Source organism: Acomys minous, assembly GCF_964271855.1.
Source record: "Acomys minous genome assembly, chromosome: 5".
Taxonomy (NCBI): Eukaryota; Metazoa; Chordata; class Mammalia; order Rodentia; family Muridae; genus Acomys; species Acomys minous.
In genome coordinates this window covers 122,859,215-122,875,965 of record NC_140494.1, presented here as the reverse complement: position 1 = coordinate 122,875,965, position 16,751 = coordinate 122,859,215, and the positions used below count along the sequence as shown (strand labels likewise).

General features: G+C 53.6%; 1 protein-coding gene across 2 annotated transcripts in view; it reads left to right on the top strand.

Annotated features, from left to right (window-relative positions):
- SMAD3 (SMAD family member 3) overlaps positions 1–16,751 on the top strand; it is a 116,893-nt gene that overhangs the window by 96,013 nt on the left and 4,129 nt on the right. For both annotated transcript variants that reach the window (XM_084783899.1, XM_084783898.1), the window contains 7 exons: positions 403–596; positions 727–858; positions 2,077–2,151; positions 4,690–4,740; positions 12,084–12,296; positions 13,069–13,206; positions 14,971–15,115. In XM_084783899.1, coding sequence (XP_084640025.1) covers positions 403–596; positions 727–858; positions 2,077–2,151; positions 4,690–4,740; positions 12,084–12,296; positions 13,069–13,206; positions 14,971–15,115 — 948 coding nt within the window. The remainder of the gene's footprint in view (positions 1–402; positions 597–726; positions 859–2,076; positions 2,152–4,689; positions 4,741–12,083; positions 12,297–13,068; positions 13,207–14,970; positions 15,116–16,751) is intronic.

The following is a 16,751-nucleotide window of genomic DNA, read 5'->3' as shown; positions in this document are numbered from 1 at the left end:
TCCAGCTTGGGATGCCTCAGCCTTCCTTGGTGGGCCTCCTTGCTTTTGGGGGGGAGCTGGGACCCTGCCCAGCAAGAACAGTTAGTGGTAGTGCTCTGAGCTCTTGGTCCCCTATGTCTTGAGAGGGTCTGCCAGCAAACTTGAGCTCCCCAGCAGCTGCTAGAGGCTAGATTTGGGAGGCAGCAATTCAAACCTACTTAACTGACACCTCGTTTTGTTTTGTTTTGTTTGAGACAGGGTTTCTCTGTGTAGCCATGGCTGTCCTAGACTCACTCTGTACACCAGGCTAGCCTCGAACTCACAGAGCTCCGCCTGCCTCTGCCTCCCAAGTGCTGGGATTATAGGTGCGCGCCACCACGCCCTGCTTAACTGACACCTTCTGTCCCTTCTTTGCCATGGCAGGTCACTGGATGGCCGGCTGCAGGTGTCCCATCGGAAGGGGCTCCCCCATGTTATCTACTGCCGCCTGTGGCGATGGCCCGACCTGCACAGCCACCATGAGCTGCGTGCCATGGAGCTGTGTGAGTTCGCCTTCAACATGAAGAAGGACGAAGTGTGTGTGAATCCTTACCACTATCAGAGAGTAGAGACGCCAGGTGTGTGTGAGTGGCCGTGCCCTCCCCATCCTACCAACTCTGGAGGGTCTGAGGGTACCCTTGGGGGGGGGGGCTGGGACCTTGGTGCCCTGGCACTGACCCACCTCTATTGTGCCTCCCTTGGGGACAGTTCTTCCTCCAGTGTTGGTGCCACGCCACACCGAGATCCCGGCCGAGTTCCCCCCGCTGGACGACTACAGCCATTCCATCCCGGAGAACACTAACTTCCCCGCTGGCATTGAGCCCCAGAGCAATATTCCAGGTAGGCACGGGTAGCAGCAGAGGTAGCCAGGAGGCAGGGATGGTGTCTGTTCCCAGCCCTTCCATGTCACCCTGTATGCAGCAGGCTCTTGGGCCCTGATTCTGAACCACATCCCTGCCAGGAATGCTTGGTGGCCTGAGCTCCCCTAACGATGTTTTTCTTGGCACGGAGGACTCGGTGACCCTTCTGCTGGGCCGCAGTGCCGTCATTTATTTTGAAAGCGGAAATAGCAACTCTGTGTGTCTCCTTGCCCTCCCAGCCCAGGAGCCTGGCACACAAGCAGGGTCCTGAAAGAGTAGGGGCTGCAGAGTGTGAGGTGAGGCAACTGGGGGCCCTGAAGTTCCCTGAGCTTTGTATTGGGCAGAGTGGGAGTTGAGGCAGTAAACAGAACGCGCTCCGTTGTCAGAGTACCAGTGTTTCTAGAAGCCCCTCATTTACATGCAAATAATGTGTGAATCACTGCCAGGCACTCTGGGCATCCAGGGAAGCTGTGCTTGGCCACGCTAGGGCCAGTCAGAGCAACTTTTGCTTTGGGGCAGTGATCCAGCCGTGTTCCTTTTAGAGAGTTCTAATTTGGATGTGGCTTTCACTCTCTGGGTTGGTTTACTGGGCTGAGGTTGGCTGTGGCTTGGGTCAGAACGCATGCACGCAGAGGCCAGCTGTCTGGCTCCTCAGATCCTTGCAGGTAGAGCTGGTCTCCGCAGGGGTAAGTTGTCCATTCCATCGGATGGCAGACGTTGTCGGAGGGCTAAGGCAGGCTGGGAAGACGAGGTGGAATTCTGAGAAACAGACCACTGAACAGCACCCTCACTGGGGAGTTAAGCCACATCCCCTAGAGACGACAGTGACAGGAGCAGGACAGGCTCAAGGCCACAGCCCCTCAAGGGACAGAGATGGTGAAGCAGGCATGTCCTGAAACCTCCCTTCTTAACCTGACCTTGAAGGATAAGGACAAGTCAGCTGAGCTGTGGTCCTAGGGCAAGGCATGTCAGATTTGGGAGTCAAGTGGCTTAGGATCCAGATTGGGAGCCAGAGGGCAGAAGTAGACAGGCCCGAACATGGTAGGGTCCAGGAGCTAACACCTTCCCATGAGGCCCAGCTTTCTTTTAGGCACCTTGTACTCAGGGGTGGAAAGAATGCACTGTATATTGGCCAACAAATGGAGTGCCAGGGCCAGGGCCATGCTCCTCATGGAACCACCTGCCTTCTAATCCCCAGAAACCCCACCTCCTGGCTACCTGAGCGAAGATGGAGAAAGTAGTGACCACCAGATGAACCACAGCATGGACGCAGGTCAGTGGTGTGGACGTGCCTGCAGGCTTGCTCATTCCTTCAGCCTTCCCGCTTTCTCTCTGCCTGGTGTCTAGACAGGGCCGCTTGTGTGCTCCGTACATCCCTAGTGGGAGATGCTCTGGGTTAGGAGGGACACACAGTAGTTTTACAGACAGTGTAGCCTGTCACAGATGTTCAGGGGTTGGGTCTCTGGGTGAGGTGCTGGCAGAGGGTAGAAGGTGGGCCCCTGTACCCCAAGCAGTGAGATGAGCAGGCAGGAGAACCTGGATGGAGGAACAGCAAAGACACCAGGAGCAACCTTTCCCCCTACATGTTAATTATTAATTAATTAATTAACTTTTACATACTGGCCAAATGTGATCAGTGTACTCCTGCTGGGAGGGACTGGGCCTCTTTTTTCTCCTGCTACAATCCCAGATGTTTCTCGTGTCATATGTTAGGGGGCCAAATTGGTTCCAAACCAGCAGCTTCTTGTACAGAGGCCCAGCTGCCACCCAGGACCTGCTCTGCATTGCGTAGTGGGCAAGCGAGGCGGGAGAAAGAGGCCCAGCAGATGCTCCATTCCCACGATGGCCTCATGCACAGACCTCAAGAGGTTGCACAATCCGCAAAAGGGTGAAAGGGACCGTGTGTGTGTGCTGGAAGCACAGTCACTGGGGTGTTGTACTGTTAGGTCAAGCGCACCGCCCCCTCTCCACCTCCCCCCCCCAAAACACACCCACCCAGGCATGTGGCTGGCAGCACGGTCCCAGCTAGAATGCACGGAAGACCTTCCTGTACTGGGTGCCAAGTGACTGCCGCAAACTTGCAGCTCCAGAGTGCTGGCGTGGGAAGTGAGCCAGCTAGGCAGCCTCCCTCCAGCTGCGGGGCTTCTTGGCAGCTTGCGCCCCACTCCCACCCGGCTTCTGTGTGTGTGTGTGTGTGTGTGTAAGGACTGTTGTGAACACACCTAATCAGAGCTGCCTGGATGTGGGAAGGACCAGTCATGCATGCTCTCTCCCTGGCTCCAATCTGCTTGCTCCCTTGCTTTTCTTTTTATCCCATTTTGCCAGGTCCCGTCTCCTGTACCCCTCTCTCCCTGCAAGGCTCTGTGGGGGCCAGGGTTTGTGTACCCAGCCAACCTAGGCAGGGGGAGGGGAAGGTCTCTCTTTCTCTTTGTTTTTCCTCCAAGTAGCCCTTTTAGCTGCTAGTCCAGTTGCTTATGGGCTTGGCTTTCCTACAGGCTGAGGTGTGGAGGCGTCTAGTCTGCCTTGGCAGCCCATGTGCCCTTTCAGACTAACCTTAGACCTTCATGATTTGAGCTACCACGAAATAGGAAACAAATAACTATTGAATGCTTCCTGTATGCCAAGCCTCCTATAGTTTTTTTTTCTCTCTCTTTCTTCAAAGTAACCATCTCACTTAATTTATACAGGTCAGTAGATGATAATGTCCCCACTTTGTGCCAAGGGAAAAATTAAGGCCCAGTAATATTAATATATTTTTTTTTACCAAAACCACAGCCAAAGTCACGGCTGACATGCGGCGGCAAGCTATCCCAGCCCCATTATGGCCTCTGAAACTGTTCTTTATCTCCAGTGGGTCAGGTGCCGCCCCAGGGGAGAAGGGGAAGTCTATGACCCATGCTTTGCCCTCTCAGAGCCCAGAGCTCTGTTGGGGTGAAATAAAAGAGCCCCAGGGACAGCTAAAGGCAGCTTCAGGGCTCAGCCTCAAGGTCTGGTGGATGTCATGGGGTGAGGCCAGGCTGCAAGACAGTCATAAATAAATAACTATGCTCCAAACCACATGGGAACCAAGGGGGCTTTGGAAAGGCAGCACTGGCTTTCTTTGAAGCCTCTCTCTCTCTCTCTCTCTCTCTCTCTCTCTCTCTCTCTCTCTCTGTGTGTGTGTGTGTGTGTGAGAGAGAGAGAGAGAGAGAGACAGAGAGAGACAGAGAGAGAGAGAGAGACAGAGAGAGAGAGAGAGAGAGAGAGAGAGAGAGAGAGAGAGAGAGAGAGAGAGAGAGAGAGAGAACACACATGCATTTTTCTTGGTATCCCGAAGATCAGAGAGTGAATGAGGTAGAATTAGACTTCTCCACAAAATGTCATTATCAGTGGCTGAGTTGCGGGATTTCTGAGGCAGGTCTATGAGTTTTCCTCACAGGCAATTCCAGGTACCTGAGACTGTGAGTCAGGCAGTGTGGGAGGGATGGTGGCCACCTCTACAGCAAAGGGCTGTGCAGCACAGGAACGGGCCTTCTTATCAGCTCAGCCTTTCCTGAGCCTGGTGTGTGAGCTGGCCTACCTGGGCCCACCATGGCCTGTACTGGAGCCCTGCTTAGGTGTATAAAGTAGTAGGGGGTAGAGGGGCCTCTAGCTACTCAACCCATCCATTCCACAGAGAGAGCATGCCTGGATGTGTAATGGGGGAGTGTATGAGGCCATGGCAAGGCTAGCCTGCTCCTTGGGCTCCAGGCTTCCTTGTGGCATGGTGAGTGATCCTGTCTTGATTGTGGAGTACCCCCACAATGTCTTACAACTGTGTCTCACCTTGCAGGCTCTCCAAACTTATCCCCGAATCCGATGTCTCCGGCACACAATAACTTGGGTGAGTAACTAACCATTCATCAGTAAAGTGGGGACAGACGGCCCCGCTCCCCCACTCCCAGCTGTAACTCAGCTGACTGCCTCAGTGGGGAGGGACAGTGAAGGTGAAGCCCTTCCCCCCTCCTTTACCATCAGCCCAGCTCAACCCACTGGGTTTTTGGTTACAGTGATCCTGGGGTCACCTCAGAACAGGGAAACCTGAGATCAGTGGCCGGCAGGAAAGGCAGCCTCTGCTGAGGTTCGTGTTTCCCCTGGGAAGCAGTCAGACGTGAGTGAACGAAAATCTCCCCGACCTCAGCCCCAGGAGATAGGAGCCTCGGTCAGCCAAACACACGTGTGTGGCTCAGGGCAAAGCCACAGGCAGCTGCCCAGACTCGGCCCCCAGCTCCCAGAAGCTTGTCTCAGACACATGTTGGGATTTGAGCTGAGTCGATCATCTCATAATAACTTGTTATTAAAACAACAACATATAAGGAATTTAGGGAGAAAGCTATGTGCTTGGCACTTATCATGGTCTGTCTGGTGTTTGTGGGGGCGGGGTATACATGTGTGCCTTGCCTCTGAAACCATGGCCCGTCTGCCTTTCCCATCCTCTGAAATGTGTTTCTCCATTTGGATGTCTTATTATCACCGCGTTATCTCACGATGCTTATGTCAGCTGACCCTCTGTTCCCACAACAACGTTCAGCTGTTGGACTGCAGGTCAGTGTTCTGAGGGTCACGCTGCCAGCCTGCCAGCATCCCTCCAGCGTGGGAGAGGGAGGCTTTGTAGGAGTCCTTGGGGGCTAGAAATGGCAGAAGGGCTCACAATAGATGAGACGTCCGTGTTTTTATCTAAGGTAGCTTTTGATATTTTGGTTTGTAGTTTGAAAAAAAAAAAAAACAACAACTAAATTTGGGTCCATTGGCGAAGAGCAGTTAAGGTTGGCGCTTGCTTTGTGGCTCAGGAAAAGCAGCTGGCTGTGGTGAAACGCATTGAAATGGATGGCTATGATACCCATTTATTTCAAGACCTTGGCAGACATTATCAGACAAAATCCATCATTTGGAATATTGGGGGATGAGTGAAGAGCCTTTGAAACATGCAGACAAGGGGGGGGGGGAGCAAAGTGTGACTTTGCGATACCGTTAGAGTCTTGTAGCATAATACCAGAGCTTGGCTGAGGGAAGGCCACATTCCCAAGAGAGCAGACTGGGAGGGACCAAGTCATTGATAACAAACTGAGCTTAGAAGCCATTAAAGGCAGATTGGGAGCTTGACTCTGGGCTGCCAGCTTTGGGATTGCTTTAGATTTATTTTTAGAGGCATTTCACCCTACTGTGACCAGGCAGGTGCCACTGTGGCAGGTCACAGGCCAGTCTGAAGGTGGCAGCAGCCTTGGGCCAGAATCCTCTGGCTGAGGATTCCTCACACACATTCAAATCTTAGAGCTGGGGTTGCTCAGGGCCTGGTCTTATGGAGCATCTTCTCAATTGAGGTCCCCTGCTCTCAAATGACTCTAGCCGGTCAAGTTGATATAAAGATAGCTTGTACAATGCTTTTTAGACAAAGATGAGGGCATTTCAAGATTACAAGTGTGCCTTCTAAAGATCTTGCTAAGAAATTATGCAAAAGGGCCGGGCGTGGTGGCGCATGCCTGTAATCCCAGCACTCGGGAGGCAAAGGCAGGTGGATCGCTGTGAGTTCGAGGCCAGCCTGGTCTACAAAGTGAGTCCAGGACAGCCAAGGCTACACAGAGAAACCCTGTCTCGAAAAAAACCAAAAAACCAAAAAACAAACAAACAAAAAAAACCAAACAAACAAAAAAGAAATTATGCAAAAGAAAGCGTAGAACATCCGGTTACTTCTTTTGTCTCTTCCCTACTCCGGGCCCCAGCTCAGGTCTTGGAGGAATGGCCTTCCTGCCACAGTGAAGCTGCTCTGTAATGCAGCGGGGTGCAGTGACCCGAGTGATGAGGCAAAGGCATGGCCGGGCCCCAGCTGGGCATGGTTCGGAGGCTAGGCCCCGGGGAACCCCTGGTAGCTCTGTTTTTCAGAGCAGGGCATGTTTCTGTCAGACACATCATGTTGGGTGGGTCACCTGGAATTTCCTCAGTGTCTAAGTCAGGAAGACTGAGGAAAACAGGGGAAGGAAGCGGCAGGTTAGGGAAAGGTAACAGTTGGATCTCTCTGAGTAAGCTGTTCCCTGCATCACAGTGACACATGTAGGGTGGGGCTGGGCTGAGGAAACCGAGGGCCTTGTAAGAGCCCTGGGGCAGCAGGGAGCTGGGGCCTATTGAGGTAGTGGCTTCCTGGAGTGCCTATGGCAGGGCGAGCCTCCCTCTGCTGGGACAGGACAGGGCTGGGCAGAGAGCGAAAGGCCTTTGGAATGAAGAGAAGCCAGCTGAGTCCATGCTGTCAGACAGGGACCTTTTTTGTTTTGTTTTGTTTTCCAAGACAGGGTTTCTCCTGGCTGTCCTGGAACTCTGTAGACCTGCAGACCAGGCTGCCCTCGAACTCAGAGATCCTCCTGCCTACCAAGTGCTAGGATTAAAGGCATATGCCACCACCGCCCGGCAGACAGGTACTTTTGTTTGTTTGTTTTTCAAGACAGGGTTTCCCTGTGTAGCCTTGGCTGTCCTGTACTCACTTTGTAGACCAGGCTGGCCACGAATTTACAGCAATCTGACTGCCTCTGCCTCCCAAGTGCTGGGATTAAAGGCATGCACTACCATGCCCGGCTCAGGCAGGTACTTTTTAAAGACCATGTGTAGTTGCAGCCCTTGGCTTGTGAAAACAGGCAGGGGCAGAGGAAAGTGGCTGTGCAAGCATGAAGACCTGAGTACAGATCCCAAGAACTCATACAATGCTGGATGTGGTAGCTGTGTCTGTAAGCCCAGCACTCCTACAGCAAGATGGACGGCAGAGTCTGCAGACTCCCTGGGAGCTCATAGGTCAGCTGGCCCATGGATCTCTCTCTCTCACACACACACACACACACACACACACACACACACACACACACACACACACACACACTCACACACACTCACATTCACACTCACACACATACACACACTCACATACACACTCACACAGGTGAGTAACATTGATGACAGAAAGTCAGCTGCCACAGGGGTCTGATTCTCAGCCCTTGCTGTTTTCTTTCTTTTTTTGAGACAGGGTCTCTCTGTGTAGCCTTAGCTGTCCTGGTCTTGCTTTGTAGACCAGCCTGGCCTCAGGCTTACAGCGATCTGCTTGCTGTTTTCTTGACTTAGAAAACTGGTCGGTGGAGCTTGCCCTCCTCCCTCTGCACGCCTTAGCTCTCTGCCTTAACCTCAGAGGCTGCACGCAGGACCCAGATGCTAGGGCTGCGGAGGGCCAACGGCTTCAGCACAGAAGGTGTCCAGGTGGCTGGGCATGAAATTACTTTGCATGAAGGGACTATCTCCTGTCACCTGCAGGTCAGGATCATACACATGGGGGTGGACACTTCAGTAAATGGGAGCAATTAAGGAAGAGACAGCCAGGAGGGATATGGAGGGTGGGATCTCTCAAGACTGAGGGAGAGCTGTCCTCCATGGGTGGGGAGGAGCCAGACTAGCCAGGCCATCTCTGCTTTGGGTCCTATGGTACCCACTGTGAAGAACTTTGCCCATCGCCTGCTTCAGTTCAGGAGAATGTTGCTCCTCCCCTCTGTTACTGCTGACTGGAATCATCTTTTGCACATGTTTTTAATAGGCACCCCTTAATCCGAGTGTCGCCTTCTGGGTTTTATTCTGTTTTCTTTTCCTTAAACAAAACAGAGAGTCTGTGCCAGCTTGGAACAGGGCTCAGAACTGAAGCCAGCCAATGCGTTAGGCTGGCCAGGGGCCAGTGGAGAACTGAGTACCCTATGCCAGTCCAGACTCCTGGCTGACACCATGCTGGTGGAGGTGGCCCTGATGGCTGGTGCTCCGGCACCTCTCCTCTAGGAAAAGGCTAGCAGGGACTGTGCAGGTTGGCGGGAGCTGGGCTGGGTGGAGTCAAGGTTTCCTCTACCAACCCAGGTGGTGGAAGCCTTGGGCAGGCCGAGCACACCCATGCCCCTTGGGGCGTCAGTGAATCGCCTGCAGTCTTGGTGCCAGAGGAGCCTTTGAGCACCAGGTCTCTCGGGCCTGTGAAAACCACATCTGCCTTTGTTGGGACACTCTGGAACCTGGGGTGTGCTCACTCCAGGGGAATGGCAGTGGTGACTGGGGAAGCAAAGCCCATGTTGGCTGGGTCTCGAAGGACAGTTTATCCAAACCTTGGTAGTTCAGAGAGCAGAGAATGGAACCAGAACCCAGGGAAGGCTGTAACCCTCAAGGCCTGCTTCTAGGGACCTACATCTGCCGGCATGGCTTTGTATCACAAAAGTTTCATAACCTCCTTAAACCCCCAGCTGAGGACCAACTATTCAAATGTATGAGCCTATAGGGGACATTCCAGGTCTAAATCTTCGCAACTACGGTGCCTTCCTGCTTGATCTAGGAAGCTCAGTCAGTAGCCGATATCACATACCAGCAAGAGCTCTCTTCTCTCTCCAGAGCTTTGAGTTTTGCTAGAAAAGAATTGTGTATGGGGGGTGTGGGGAGGGCTACTGCTTCAGGAGGAAATTGTAACTGTACTTTCTGCTTTGCACCTGCTGTAGCTGGAGCGCCTTAGGGCTGAGGGTGGGGAGGGGAGAGAGGGAACGCAAAAGCACAGTCTTTTGCAGGGAATTAAAACGGCAGCCTTTAAGGTGTGCCCTGGTGCTCTGAGACCTGAGGGCATGTCCATCTGAGCCCAGTCCCCCTACTGTGCTGCTCAGAGTGCCTACTGGGGGTGGGTGGCAGGTCACAGAAGTGCTTGGAAGAGGGGTACATATCTGCTTGCAGGGGCCTTCTACCCTAAAGCTCACCTTTCCTTAGAACACTGTTCCTCCAGGTGTGACAGACACCACAGGTGGCCTGCCATCTTCGTTTGGAGTGTTGGTGTCAGTGTCCCTGGGAACTTTTAACACCAACTCTCTTATGCCCAGGAAATTCTCGGCAGGACTTTGAAATTTGGGGGTGAGGAGTTTGCTATACATACTACTGAGGGAGCCAGGGCTGAGCTGGATCAGCCAAAGCTGCTTTAGGTTGACACGTGCCAGAAGCACAGTGTAACTAAGATGGCCGCCTTTAGCTGTCTTCTAGAACCAGTCTTGACAGATGAGGAAACAGATCAGAGTAGGAGGTCATGTCCCCAGGGATACACCGCAAGGTCGGTAGAGCCTGTACCTGGACAGTAGCAGCCAGAAGTACTGACAGGCCACCTGACCACTTGAAAGCCTTGGCTAGCCCTGGGCTGGCTTTCTCTCTGTCTCTGCCCCCTCTCCCCTTTCTTTTTTTTTTTTTTTCTCTTCAAAGTGTCCAAAGCAACATAGCTCACATTCTAGTGGCCACGTTGTTTAGAATCTAGCCTATCTCATTGGAATGTGGAAGCATGGAGCACAGCCAGGGCCGGACGTGGCTGACGTGGGCACAGGCCACAGCTGCTTCTGCCCCGTCATCCCCTTTCTCTACACAGTAGCTTTGATCCTCCGCCTCCGTCCTCCTGGCCTCGTGCTCACCCCTGAGAAGGGAGGAGGAAAAGAAGCTTTGCCTTTCTGCATCTGGAAAGTGAAGACAGGACCAGGGTGGCCTCAGGTCCACAGTCAAAGTTATTATCACTGCTGGTACCATGGGCTGTTTGGCTACCCGGCTGCATCTAACTTGAGTTAGCTCAGGGGACCCACTTAGAGCTCCAGTGGCAGAGAAGATGTGACACACGGGCAGGGGTGATTTAGAGAGCATGAATGAATTGCTTTATGATTTGTTTCAACATAAAGGATGGTGGCTTTAAGTGGGGAGTGCTTCCAACCTCTGGAACACATCTGGCAGTATCTAGGAATGGTTTTTAGTGTCAGTACTTGGGAGGGTGAAACAGATAAATCTATTAGTATCGAGTGGGTAGAGGGTGCTTTTGACCTATACTATCTAGACCCCCTTTTTCCCAAGCAGACATCTGTCCACGCTTAGGGTGTGCTGATGATCCTGTAGCTGTCTCTGGCAATATGTACTGCGTGAAGAGGGTTAGGATGGGGGCCATGTCCCCCACCTCACCCTTACAAGGACCATTTGCCTACAGACCCGGGCCACTATGTTCCCAGGTGATGCCTAGGCCCTACCCTGTGGGCAACACAGAATCTGCTGCTCTCTTTGGTTCAGCCACTCAAAGGACAGTGAGCCATGGGGGCCCCAGCAGCGCTTGCCTGGCGGACAGCAGCCAGGATTCTCAGGCCAGTGTTGAGCCACTCCTATTCCCTTCTCATCAGAGTCCCATGCACGGGAGGGGAGAGGGCTCTGGGACCCCACAGTCAAGCTGGATAGCTGGCTGGGACGCTTAGATCACCAGGTGGCTGTGTAAATCCTTGAGAGTACTCCAGGGTAAGAGTGAAGGCCTGGGTGACCAGGGGGTGGATCATTTAAATGGGGGTGGAGTGGGCTTAAAGCTCCTCCCTAAGGCCAGTAGTAGAGCTACAGTGTAGAGGAGCATTTGGAGGTGGCAGTGGGTGCATACAGTCCTGCAGGGGCTGTGGGGTTATGAGGGAGGAGCCGCGGGGACCCAGCCTGCTGAGGGGACCCTTGCCACGAGGATGCTGTGGAGATGTGCAGGTTTGGGGTAGGGCTGTATAACGCTACTCGGGTTGCAGGACACGGAATGGAAGGCTGGACCATGTGAGGAACACTCCCGTCTGCTCTAAGGAACTCCTAGTCAATACTGTACAACCACACACACACACACACACACACAAAACCCTCAAGAGTTGCTTTCTGTCCCATTGTCCCAACAGCTGGCAGCTACATAAAGATGGGCCATGGTTTCTGGCATGAGACACATGGCCAACCCTGCTTCTGACTCCTGGTCTATGAGTTCATACACGAGGCACTGCTGAACTTGAGAGGCCACTGTGGCCAGGTCCTTACAGATGACAGAACAAATTGCTGTTCCTCAGTGCAAGCGGTATCAAAATAAAAGTCCTCTGGGAGGCAGAGGCTGCCCTGGGCTTCCTGGGGGATCTTGAAAGAGAGAATGGGGGGTGATTGTTGTAGATGGCATGGCCCATAGCCAAAGCACACTTGTGGCTGCTCCTGACCCCGTTTCATGTTTGGGCTAGCATCTCTCTCTGAAGGCTGTTTCTGTCCACAGAGAGGCCAGTTGGGGTCTCCCTCCCTGGCACCCTGAAGGGTTTGTGCAATGAGAATTGGGAGGGGAGAGAAGAAAGTCTTCCAGAGCTTCCCTGGCCACCCACTGATCTGGCACACCCCATGTCCCTGCAGACCTACAGCCAGTCACCTACTGTGAGCCGGCCTTCTGGTGCTCCATCTCCTACTATGAGCTGAACCAGCGAGTTGGGGAGACATTCCACGCATCACAGCCGTCCATGACAGTGGATGGCTTCACTGATCCCTCCAACTCAGAGCGCTTCTGCCTGGGCCTGCTGTCCAATGTCAACCGGAACGCAGCCGTGGAGCTTACAAGGCGGCACATTGGTAATTCCTCCCCCCCCCACCAGCCTCCTGGGTACACCGAGACCCCCAACACCAAGTGCCATAAGGAGAGCAAGTGGCAGTGTGACGCAGTAGGGGTCTAGATAGTGGTAGATATGTCACCTGGTCTCTACCCACAGGACTTCGGTCCTTGAGTCGAGCTGTCTTCTTGCACTCTGGGCCTCTCCTAAGCATAACGGGATATCCCTACTGGGCAGAGCTCAATGTTTACGTAACCACTGGAGTGCTGAGCTGACTGAACATGAATTTCTGTCCATCTGGAGTGGATTTACGTGATGGAGGGAAAGAGGTATAATGCACACTGCACTAGGAAACCATGTGGAGAGGTTCCTTTGGAAGGGGCCAGTGAGGGCTGAAGCCTAGTAGCACCCTGGCTTCACCTCTGTGCCTTGTGGTGGGGGGAACTAGAGCAGTGGGGTGGCAGCAGCTGTCCCTCCAGGTGCTGTCGCAGTAGCTGCTAAAGTAGGTTGTTACTGCTCTCCTCTAGACAGGCGCTCAGGCCTGTGGCTGCAGAATGGCAGAAGCTCATATTGGGACCAGGTATGGGCTCTCTTTCCTGTGCCACCTATTTCAGCTGTTTTGGAACCCAGAGCTGCCCATCACTCTCCCACTTGCCTTCCAGCTGGGGCTCTGGGCTCCTCTGCTTTGGAGCAGCCACTTGCAGCTCTGTCTGGTGGCCCCTCCCAGCTGCCCTGGTTGCCCCAGTTGTCCCTTGGGTCGGTCTCTCTGACGTAGTGTCTTCTGACCTCCCCAGGGAGAGGCGTGCGGCTCTACTACATTGGAGGGGAGGTCTTTGCGGAGTGCCTCAGTGACAGTGCTATTTTTGTCCAGTCTCCCAACTGCAACCAGCGCTATGGCTGGCACCCTGCCACTGTCTGCAAGATTCCCCCAGGTAAGCCCCTGAGGGTGCTGCCCTGGGGCCATGGCCCCTGAGGCATGCCTGGGGAGTCTTTCTTGCCTTTCCTCCTCACTGGTGTTTGCATTGTCAACACAGTACCTGTTAGTGTGCCACTGACCTCTAGAGAACAGAGGTAATGCCTCACAAACCTCCAACCCAGAGTGCCCTCCATCACCCATGGGGGTGGAGTGTTCCATGTCTATGCCAAAATTAGAGCAGGATGGACAGGTGGACAAAGGTGCTACTGTACTGGCAGCTTCACAAGCCTCAAGTGTTTAAGATGGAGGCAGATGAAGTGTGACACACAGAGGGCTCTTAAGTCCCAGGCAAGCAGCTGGGAGAGGGAGAAAGGCCATCAGCTTGTAGGGTGATCAGGGAAGGCATCCTGGAGGAGGCATTAGGTGCCAGGAAGTGATGCGGGTAAAGTTTATGAGGGGACAGTGTGACAAGAGTGTAGAAGAAATGCAGGGCACGACACCAGGTGGGCTGGCTGGAGGAGTCAAGTAAAAGACATCATGGCCAAGGCCTTGGATGAATGTGAGAAAGTTTTGGTTTTATTCTGGGATGCTGAGGTTTTTCTGAGGATGTCACCTGGACCCCACCAAGGCAGAAAGCTGGAGTGCATCTCATACATGATGTAGTCTACGTCCTGCCACTGTCTGGGACATGTGTTGGTCCTCTGTTCAGCAGACTGCTGTGCAGCAGTGGGCTGTGAGCAGGGTAAGCCAAAACGCAGAACAATTCAGCTGGGACAGAGCTCTACTTTGGCAGCTTTGGGTTCCACTTACAAAGCATGTTCACATCTCTGAGCCCTCTCTAGCGATGCCTGTGGCTCTAAGAAAGGCTAGGGAGAGAAGTTCAGAGAGTGAGCCACTTCTCAAAGACACAGATGTCCGGGGAAGAAGCCACAGCAGGACTGAGCCGCGGAGGACTGGCCGGCTGACTAGCCTGGTGTTCAGCCTGTTGGCTCAGTGCAGCTATGGGCTGCACTCTGCTCTACCCATCTCTCCTGGGAGCATGCAGGGGTGGAGGTGGAAGCTGGGCCACGTTCCCAGCCTGCTGCCTTCCCCGCTCCACCTCCATCTCTGGTGAAGGCTGAGCTGGCTCTGTCCTGTCAGCTCAGAGACTGTCAGGGCCCTGATGACCCAAACTGCCCACCTTAAGGGAGATACAGGGTGAGAAGGGTACACTTTGTTGTGTCACCTTGGCCCAAGCCTGTATCCAGAGCCCATCACGTTACCCAGCTCTCCTCCGCAGCCCCAGGATGGCACAGTGCCATCAGAGGAGACAAGTGGAAGGTGCTTCTGACCCTCTGCAGAACACACCTCTATCAGTAGGCCCCATGCCCACCTCACTGCACCAGTGCAGGAGCACTTGTCCCCAAGCAGCTACCAAAGCACAAGGCACTGGCAGCCAGGCTCAGATCCTCTGCCTCTTTGAACCCTAGAGTCCTGCCTCAGTCTCTCCGGGCTATTCCTGTCACCCAAGCCCACTTCTAGGCTTCTTCCTTGGCATTCGACATCCCCTCAGCTAGAGGGAGGACACCTGCAGGGCAGCCTTTAGCATCCCTTGCCCATGCATCTTCCTGCTAAAGGTGTACAGATCAAGTGTAGGAGCGGAGAAGGCCCATCTTCGCATGGTGATGAACACCAAGCAGGTAGCCACTGAGTGAGACCACAGTGCGCGCCCTTGAGGGGTGCGAATCAAGCCAGTGGGGTGGTCCCAGGATTGCTTTACCTGACAGTCTGTGGTTGGCAGGCTGCAACTTGAAGATCTTCAACAACCAGGAATTTGCTGCCCTCCTGGCTCAGTCTGTCAACCAGGGCTTTGAGGCCGTCTACCAGTTGACTCGCATGTGCACCATCCGTATGAGCTTCGTCAAAGGCTGGGGAGCGGAGTACAGGTGAGTGAGTAAGTTGCCTTCAGTAGGGTGATGGGGAGGAGCCAACTCCAGGCAATTGGCCTAGGTCTTCAGAGATCAGGGAGACTAAGTGTGGCGGCCAGGTAGAGCAGCACGCCTTAAGTCTAGTGCTCAGCAGCTCTCACAGGCCCAAGTAGAAAACATAGGTTCAGACCTGGCCTCTCTGGGGACAGACTCTCTGGAACTGATTAAACTCAACAGGGAAGGAGGAGATTTGACTATCTATAGAGAACAGCTAATTTATGTGGGTTTTTGTTTGTTTGGAAGAATCCCAGTTAGCACTTTAAACATGGCAAGGCGCTGCTAGGTTGAGGCCCTCAGATCATCTAGACTGGGTTTAACGAGAATGTAGTCTCCTTTTCACGCACTGGATACGAGTGTTCTGGGAGGCACAGCACATGCCCTCTGCTCCACACCTCCTCCTCGGCCTCTAGAGCAGACAGACACAGAGGTGCCCACACATCAGCTGCAGCCAGCGCCTTGCGAGTTCCTCGCCCCTTCTTTCTTCATTTTTCCAGATGTTTGGAATCAATTTTGTTTTGCAGTCATTCTGCACCCTAGCCAAACCCATTTCAATATTGGCCCTGGGCCACCATTCGTAATGAAATCCCAAGGAGCATGACTTATGGAAAGTCAGATTCTCAGCAGAGGATGGAGGTCTGTGAAATCCAGCTTCTCCCGCTTAGGTCTCAGAGCTGCTGCTCTCTCGTGGATGGCCTGCAGTGACGGCGAGCAAAGCACCCTGGGGCCCTTTAATCTGAAACCCAGGGCGGGTAACTGAGCAAGCAACCCAAATGGTCAGACTGCGGAAAACCTTCCAGCCATGTTATGATGACCCAGCCCAAAAGGCCTGGCTGGAGGAATGCCTGAGCCAACCTTTTAGCCCAGGATTTAGATCATTTAAGGAATCAAGAGTGAAAGGTTAAGAAGATTAATTCTTTGTTGCACAAACCCCAAAGGAAAAGAACTGGGAGACCCACTTGCGTTCAGGCAGACACCCGAGGCTGAGTGTGAACCTCCCTGACTATTCAGGCGAAGCACACGGCCATCAAGGAGGATGAGATCAGGATGGCGGCCCTGAATATGGCGCATTACCAGGCCCCTCCATCTATGAGTGTGGGCAGAGGCTTCTCTCTAGGGCACTGTATCACTATGCAGGACACCCTGCCAGCACACCCTGTCCTACACAGCTTACTGCGTCACTGCCGCCTGGCAGCGTGGCACAGCAGCCTAGTGGCGGGGTGCGGCCCCTTCCCAGAACAGCCGTGCCCTCCTGCGTTGTAGGCCAAATAGAGTAAGGTTTCACGCCAGGTCTCTAAAGCAGCTGTACGTGGGCCTGCAGCCCAGGCCTCACCTCCAGCTGGCACCCGTATGTCACCACAGCAGATAGCCTTTGCTCAGTGGAGGCTTCTGGGAGCTCGCCTGCAAGCTGCGTCACCAAGCAGTCTGAATTTAGACAAAGTGCTTTGGGGGAAAAGAAATGTGTGGTGTGCCTTGGTTTTTCCAGTAATTGTTCCCCGGCTAGCTCTGCTGGTAAGATTTTCCAAAATAAGCTGTGGATGGGATTATAGCAGCACACTGGGACCTGAAGCATGTGGGTTCCGTCAGGGTTTTGTTT